An 8,947-nucleotide genomic window follows, 5' to 3' on the forward strand; every position below is an offset into this window, starting at 1 on the left:
AAGATGCTGACTGTCTCTCGCACTGCGTAAATGCACAGGCTCCAGGCATCTCCACAAAGTATTTCTTAGTTTCTAAGGAAGAGATACAGTCTTTCAGGGCAGAGCTGGCTGGACCACCTCAAGGTGAGGCTAGTCAGCATCACTGCACAGGGCAAGTCGTCACCATGAGTGTTGAGAACACACACCCGAAGTGATATTCCTGCCAAAGGCCATTACCTAGACCTACTCACAAGGAAGCCTCAGACAGAGCAGAACAGAGGACATTCGACAAGCACTGCCTAATGAGTCAGGATCAAAGCACACAGGAAACGGAGCTAGCAGTCCATTTCCCAGGGTTAGGGTTAGGGTTAGGGTTAGGGTTAGGGTAAGGGTAAGGGTTAGGGTTAGGGTTAGGGTTAGGGTTAGGGTTAGGGTTAGGGTTAGGGTTAGGGTTAGGGTAAGGGTTAGGGAGCTATCCAAGAGGTGAGCCTGAAGGGTTAAGGTTAGGGTTAGGGTTAGGGTAAGGGTTAGGGAGCTATCCAAGAGGTGAGCCTGAAGGGAAGGCTCCATCCAGCTCTGGATTCTGGACAAAGTAACACAGGACATAATGAATGTATGGAGGACAGTTGGCAAATGCAAACACAAACTACCCTAACAATAATGGAAAACAGTCCATGTCAGTGCTAAATTTCTTTGGCAATCACATGAGACTAAACTGAGGGAACTGTCCTTAGGAAGTACACAGAAAAGCTCTTGGGAATAAATGGGAGGATGCTCCAACTGACTGGCAAGTAGTTGTGGAAACATGAGCAAACAGGATGGCAAATGGACAAAACACCAACTACCGGTGATGTGCACAGAGTACTGCGGAAGTTGCTTATACTATCCTTGTGACTTTCCCATAAATTTAAAATAACATGAAAATATAATGTGTGAATAAGTTCACAGGTGTCTTCGACAGGAGGCTCCTGCAACAGTGAAGTCAGAAAGCAGAGGCCCGTGTTCACGCCACACCCTCCTGGGCTGTGATAGTGACAATGTGCATGTGGTGCTGATTCAAACGAAGAAGAAAACACCCACTGTGAGAACTTTAAGACTTTTCTAAGGACGCTGTTCTCCCCCCGCCGGGACACCTGCTTCAGCCACCGCCCCCAACACCATTCCATCCTTGCCAGGGCTAGAATTCACAACTGTGGCTCTAGCCTCTCCCAGCGCCCATCCACGTGCCCAACTCGCCACCTCCTGGCCAGGCTGGGCACTGCACCTCCCTGTTCTCCCAGCCCTCCCTTAAGAGTGCTACCCTGGCACTGCCGAGAACTACCTTTACAAAAATTTGTTCCCCTGGTATGAGTGACCTCATGGTCAAGGCACCTCCTGGTGCTAAGAAAGGTCTAGAACCTAGTAAATACCCATCACTGAATGCACTTGGTAAACACGCATTGTGAGAGAGAAAGAAGAGATTCAAATGGCAATTCCACCACAGGGACTTCAAAAAGGTACTAGAGGTAACCAGCAACTCACAAGGACTCACCCTGATGACTGATCTCTCTCCCCAGTGCCCACCGGGCCTTACCTGTCACCTTCCATGCCCACCCCTAGTCCCACATAGGGCAAGTCATTCTGTCAGGATGATCGTCATCCCACCCTGTGAGCCACTGTTTTCAATCCACAACCTGTGAAGAACAAGGAGGCCACCTGCCCAGTCTCAAGGGGCTCCGCAGAGGACCCGGACTCAAGGGGCTCAGCAGAGGACTGAAGTAGGAAAAGTGTGTTGCAGTATTAAGGAAAAAAGAACAGAAATATACTAGGGAATTGTATTGTAAATACATTAGCAAAGCGTGTCTAAATAAGTCAGCAGCCCAAACATAAATCTTAGGGACTCAATGGCATAAAGACAACACCTCCACTGTGTGTCATGTAATGACACAAGTAGTCTTGGTTAGAAAGAAACAAGCAACCCACAGGAACTCACCGAGGTCTGTGTTGGGGCCGGCAAGCAGCTTATTGAACTTGTCCAGCCGGGAGGCCTCTCTCTTACTCAGTGCTGAGCTGCTGAGGGCATGTGGGTCAGACGTCCCACTCGGTGTGACAGCGGCCGAGTGGGGGAGAGACTGGGACCTCTGCAGAGGGACTGCATCACCAGCACTTTCTGAAAGGGATAAAGAACAGAGGTGAGTGGGTGTCTCTCGCCCTTCCTGATTTATTCCTACATCCAAGCAGCCGCAAGTTCACGTTGGACCTTGCTGGCCCTCTGTGAGCACTAGCCCGATTTTCCCTTCCTCCCATCACCCAAGCAATAAAAGGAACTAACTTCTGTGTGAGTCACTGCCTCTCTGGCAGAGCATTACTCATCACTCAAACACACACCTACATCAACAATGTCACTAAGATCAAATCGTGACAGCCAGGAAAGTCCAGTTCACCAGCCTCAGATGAAGCAGCTCTTGGGCTTCCACACAAGCCTGGAGGGTAAACCAGGCCTGCCGAGGAGGAGGCTTGCATGGGTCACCCAGGCCTGCCTGTGGAATGCAGGCTACTGAATCATCATTAAAGGAGAGGTGAAGCTGTAAAGGCACTGAGGACAGCAGGCAAGTGACCAGGCGGTTCCAAGAGCAACCCCTGCTCTCTCCAGGGCACATGGGACTGAGCCTCCCAGAGTCACAGCACAGGGACACGAAGGAGCCCTCAAGGGCAAGGTGGAAGGTGGCACCAGCAGAGGGTAAGCCTGCCTCCCTCATGCAGGGTCTCACTTGCTGCTGCATGCCAAGGCCTTGCAGGCCCATGGAGCCCAACAAGGGAGGCAAGATGATACGATCCACCCAGGACTCTGGCTAGGACAGCCAAGAAAGGGGCCAAAGATGCCCTGGTCACTCAATACAAAGCCACAGGGATCACCGATATAAGGGTCTTGGACCTCAGCAACTAGGTCGAACTCCTACCTCGGCAGCCTCAATTTTCAAAAAAAGAAAGTGAGAAGTATAGAGACAAAAATGAGCTACAGGACCAGAGGCAGGAAAACACAAAGTCAGCATGCGGGCACCTACCTTAAGCAGCTGCAGGCAAGCGAGGGGGAGAACCTCCCCTTCTGTGCCTGCATTCAGGCCACCTTGCTCCCCCAGTCAGGGTAGGAAGGCCTAACAGGCCATCCAGGAGAAGACCCAAAGCCCCTGGGCAGAATCTGGTCAGCTTTCCTACAAAGCAGGGTCACAGGCTCTGCCTGAGGATCTCCCTCCCACCCTCCCAGCAGGCAGCATGCAGACAACCTCCTGCCCTGCAGACAGAACAGGCACTGAGGTTCAAGGGCAGAACGGAGTTGGGAGACTCAGCTCCTTGGCCTCTCCTGGTGTGTGCAGATGTGCTCCAACCCCAGGGCCCACCAAGGATGAGGTACCACCATCAGTTGGTTGTCCATACAAGACTTCACAGCTGGCTCACCCACACACCATTGACAGGAAACACCCAGCACCTGCAACAGGTATGCTCTCCCTGGGGACACATCTGCAAACACCTACCTCCTTATGGGGTCCCAACAACAAACCAAAGCAGGAACCCACCAAAGCCCAACTCAGAGAAACGACGAGCTTGTGGGGCTTGCTTACAGAGCATGACAGAGGCGTTACTTACAGAACTGTGGATACATCAAAGAGCCACATCATGGAACAGTCTCACCCCAGCATGGATGATACCTTCTCCACAGCTGCACAGATGGAGCCCTGTCACTACCCTCCACCCTCTATACACTCCAGTACCTCCCCAGACCAGGCCACATGCAGTTAGGGTGGAATCACACACAGCAGGCTGGGAGCTGCAGGAAGGAGCAGCTGGAATCCCAGGTGAGGGTCCAAGGACCTTTCTCTCCCTCCTCCCATGAGGAACATCAGTCAACAAAACTGGTCTCAAGGGTCCCCTGCAAGTAGCCCCAGGTGCTCCCAAAAGTAGCCCCAGCTGCTCCAATGACGATGACAGCCTCTGTGCTCCGCAGACTGCACCCTCCAACAGAAACCAACAGGGGCTAAGCCCTGGGGAGGGCACTGGGCCCAGGTTTCCACATACTGCAGCTCCCAGAAACCAACTGTGTCCACCTCAGAAGTGACTCTAACTGCAGACCACCATTAGGGACATGTGGGGACGGTGATTCTCTACCAGGGCACTGTAGGAGGCAGAGCAACTTCCATACCACACAGACCATGTGCACAGGCACACATGCCCTGCTCCAGCTCCAGCACAAAATACCCCCTACACGCTGCTGGGGGCAGCAGGAATCTGGAACCACACACCCTGGTTTCACCCCCAGGTCCACCTTTCATGAGCAGCTCAGGGCCTTCTCACTACCTCACTGTGAGGAAGTACTCAAGTAACAAGACATCTTCCCTCCAAGAAGCCTGGGGAGTTTAAGGAGTTCACCATCAAAGGGGCCGTGGGACTTGCCACACAGTAAACAATACATGTTGTTGTCATTGTTGCTGCTATTAGGTGGGGTGTTTGTTTTGTTTTTGTTTTTTGTTTTTTGTTTTTTTTTTGGTGGCGCACGCCTTTAGTCCCAGCACTCAGGAGACAGAGGCAGGCGGATCTCTGTGAGTTCAAGGTCAGCCTGGTCTACATAGTGAGTTCTAGGTCAGCTGGGGCTACAGGGAGACCCTGTCTCAAAAAGATCAAAAATATAAAAATAAAAATTAAAAAATGGTGGAGATCTTAGCAGACAGCCTGAGAGATGGGTTCCAACCTCCATCTGTGTACTGTGATCTCAGCAGATCGCCAGAGTGCACCTGTTACAGCCTCCCTCTGGCATAGGGGCTGAGAATTCAGGGGACTGCCTGAGAGTTCCTGAATCCTGCCTCCACATGGCAGTGAGCTTCCCCTAACTGTGCAGTACCCACCTCCCAAACTGGGATTGTGTGAGGCCCCTCCCAAGGCCCCAGGGCAGACCTGGCTTTGGTAGGATTACACTGAGATTTTAGCAGACAGGCTTAGAGGGTGGGTTCCTGACCTCCATCTCTGAACCGTGATCTCAGCAGACTGCCAGAGAGTGCCTGTTCCAGCCTCCCTCTGGCATAGGGCTGAGAACCCACAGGACTGCCTGAGAGTTCCAAAATCAGCACCCCCTTAGGGAACTTCCCAAATTATACTCTGAGTTCCCACTAGGAGGGGTCCAAACCTTAGAAGGAAGCCTCAGTATATCTGACTGGAACCTGATTTGGGCTTCTGTGGGTGCTTCTGAGCAGATGATCTGAAGCCATCAGTTCCCTCCAAAATAAAACCTGAGAGAACCAGAAACCTGGACCAACTAGCTTTATATAATCAATAAGAAAAGGACCAAGGCACACCAATAATACAAACAGAAGAAAACTTCGACTTAATTCTCATATCAGAATCACAAAGAAGAAATTCACACGCCAAAATCACAACAAAAGACTAATAAAATGGAAAGCCAAAACACTATGTCCCCACCAAACTCTACCAGTCCTATAGAAGAGTTCTACAAGGAGAACCCCCTAGAGATAACCCAGGACACTGAATTTAAAAGAACAATCATGAGGCCGGGTGGGGTGGTACATGCCTTTAATCCCAGTACTCCGGGGAGGCAGAAGCAGGCAGATCTCTGTGAGTTCAAGGCCACCCTGGTCTCCACAGTGAATCCAGGCCAGCTGGGGCTATAGGGAGACCCTGTCTCAAAAAGATCAAAAAGAAAAAAAAAGAACAGTCATAAACATGATCAAGGAATTCAACGAATTTAAAGAACACACGAACAAACAAAACAACTAAAAGAAGACAGGGATAAACTTCTGAATGAATTCACAAAAGAGAAACAGTGAAGAAAACTCAGGCAGAAATGAAGAAGGAAGTGCAAAACTCAATAAGCCAACCTGAAACAGCAGGGGAAGCCTCACCACCGGAATGAACGAAATGGAAAAATGGGTAAAGGTGAAGAACTGGAACACTGACGCAAAGATTATGAAAAATTTTTAAAAACACAGGAATGGAATGTGCAAGAGATGTGGGACACCATGAAAAGACCAAATCTACGCATCAGAGGCAGAGAGGAGGAAGAACTTCAGGTTAATGGTACTGACCAGATCTTAAACAGGCTTAAAGAAGAGAATTTCCCCAAATTAAGGAAAGACATCACCATACAAATACAAGAAGCACACAGAACACCAAATAGACAAGATCAGAAAAGAAACTCCTCACAACATATCATAGTAAAAACACTAAATGTACAGAACAAAGAGAGAACACTGAAAGCTGCAAAAGAAAAACAAGTCACATATAAAAGAAAACCCAATAGAATTACCGCTGACTTGTTAAAATGCAAACTACGAAAGCCAGAAGAGCCTGGACCAAGGTATTTCCAGTTCTAAATAACAATAGGTGCCAGCCCAGAATATTTTACCCAGTAAATATATCTATTATAGTTGAGGGGGAAAGAAAAATCTTCCGTGACACAAATACCCTGAAAGAATACATGTCCACAAAACCAGCCCTTCAAAGAATACCTGAAGCAACACAGAGAGCAGAGAGAGAAACAACTACACCCCAGGGGCAACAACAACAACAAAAATAAACAAAGGGATAAACTAGGAAACACAAAATTAGACAGAGAACAAAAACAGCAATCAAAATGACAGCAACCAATACACACCTTTCAATAATCACCTTAAATATCAATGGACTGAACTCCCCAGTCAAAAGACACAGACTAAGGGAATGGATTAAGGAACAAAATCCATCTCTTTGCTGTCTGCAAGAAACCCAGGACAGGTACTACCTTAAGGTAAACGGATGGAAAAGAATATTCCAAGCAAATGACCTAAGAAACAAGCAGCGGCTGCAATTCTAGTATCTGACAAAATAGACTTCAAAGTAAAACTAATCAGAAGAGCTAAGGAGGGTCACTTCATTCTGATCAAAGGACAATAAATCAAGAAGATATGACAATCCTAACATGCATGCACCAAACTCTGGTGCACCCAAATTCATAAAAACAACACTAGAGGCCTTTAAGACACAGATTAACCCCAACTCAGTAACAGCAGGGGCTGCAACACCCCACTGTCTCCATTAGACAGGTCAACTGGACAAAGAATAAACAGAGAGACATCTGAATTAAATGATACCATACATCAAATGGACCTAACAGACATCTTTCAAATATTCCACCCAAGCACCAAAGAATACACTTTCTTCTCAGTACCCCATAGAACTTTTTCAAAAATTGACCACATACTGGGCCACAAAACAATCCTAAACAAATCCAAAAAGAAAAAAAATTGAAATAATTCCACGCATTCTATCGGACCACAATGCAATAAAGCTCAAAATCAACACTGGACAAAGCCCTAGTCACTACACAAACTCGTGGCAATTGAACAACACACTCCTAAACAATGAGTGGGTCAAAGGAGAAATTAAGAAAGAAATAAAATAATTCCTGGAATTCAACAAAAAGGACAACACAACATAACACAACCTCTGGGACACTTTAAAAACAGTCCTAAGAGGGAAGTTTATAGCTCTAAGTGCCTACATTAAAAAGTTGGAAGCTGGGCGTGGTGGTGCAGGCCTGTGGTCCTAGCACTTGGGAGGCAGAGGCAGGCAGATCTCTGTGAGTTCAAGGCCAGCCTGGTCTACATAGTGACTTCCAGGACAGCTGGGGCTACAGGGAGACCCTGTCTCAAAAAGACAAAAAAAATTGGAAAGAGCCCAAATAAATGACCTAACACTGCAACTCGACAATGGAAAGGCAAGAACAAATAAAACCCAAATCCAGCAGAAATTAATGAAATAGAAACAAAGAAAACAATACAAAGAATCAATGAATCTAAGAGCTGGTTCTTTGAAAAGCTAAATAAGATAGACAGACACCCTAGCCCAGTTAACCAAAAGAAAGAAAGAGCACCTCCAAATCAACAAAATCAGAGATGAAAGGGGAAACATCACAACAGACACCAAAAAGATTCAGACCATTATAAGGAAATATTTTTAAAACCTTTATGTGACTAAATTTGAAAATCTAAAAGAAATGGATGGCTATCTGAAACCATGGGAGCCTCCAAAGTTAAACCAAGAAGAGATCAACAGTTTAAACAGACCCATAATATATAAGGAAATTGAAACAGTAATACAAAACCTCCCAACTAAAAAAAGCCCAGGCCCAGATGGATTTACAGCAGAATTCCACCAGGCATTTAAAGAAGACCTCCAACCAATACTACTTAAATTATTCAAAACAACAGAAAGAGAAGAAGAACTCCCAAATTCCTTCTATGAAGCCAGCATCACTCTAACACCCAAAACAGGTAAAGACACGACCAAAAAAGAAAACTATAGACCCAAATCCTTAATGAACATAAATGCAGAAATTCTCAACAAAATACTTACAAACTGTACACAGACACACCCCAAAAAGATCATTCACCATGATCAAGTAGGCTTTATCCCAGAGATGCAGGGATGGTTCAATATACACAAGTCAATAAATGTCATTAATCATACAAATGGACTCAAAGACAAAAACCACATTGTCATCTCAATAGATGCAGAAAAGGCTTTTGACAAAATTCAGCATGTATTTATGTTCAAAGTCCTAGAGGGAATTGGACTGGAGGGAACAAACCTTAACATAATTAAAGCTACATACAACAAACCCACAGCCAACATCATTCTAAATGGAGAAAAACTGGAAGCATTCCCATTGAAATCAGGAACCAGACAAGGATGTCCACTATCTCCACTCCTTTTCAACATAGCGCTTGAAACTCTTGTAGAGCAAGAAGACAGAAGGAAATTAAAGGGGTAATAATTGGAAAAGAAGAGGTCAAACTATCACTTTTTGCAGATGATATGATATCTACGAGATGCCAAAAATTCCACATGAAAATGCCTAGAAATTATTAACAAGTTCAGTAAAGTGGCAGTTTACAATATTAACCTACAAAAGTCTGTAGCCTTTCTATATACCAATAACAAG

The 8,947-nt window shown here is 46.4% G+C and overlaps 1 protein-coding gene across 1 annotated transcript in view; it reads right to left on the bottom strand.

Moving 5' to 3' along the window:
- Nucleotides 1-1,941: 1,941 nt before the first annotated feature.
- The window catches only part of LOC103732299 (TBC1 domain family member 22A), a gene marked incomplete at its 3' end in the record, with an annotated part of 33,979 nt that continues 26,973 nt past the window's right edge, over nt 1,942-8,947 (bottom strand). Inside the window, exon 4 of the mRNA XM_008830853.3 lies at nt 1,942-2,128. Coding sequence (XP_008829075.2) covers nt 1,942-2,128 — 187 coding nt within the window. The remainder of the gene's footprint in view (nt 2,129-8,947) is intronic.

Source organism: Nannospalax galili, unplaced genomic scaffold (genome assembly GCF_000622305.1).
Source record: "Nannospalax galili isolate Female #2095 unplaced genomic scaffold, S.galili_v1.0 scaffold1855, whole genome shotgun sequence".
In the NCBI taxonomy this organism is placed as follows: Eukaryota; Metazoa; Chordata; class Mammalia; order Rodentia; family Spalacidae; genus Nannospalax; species Nannospalax galili.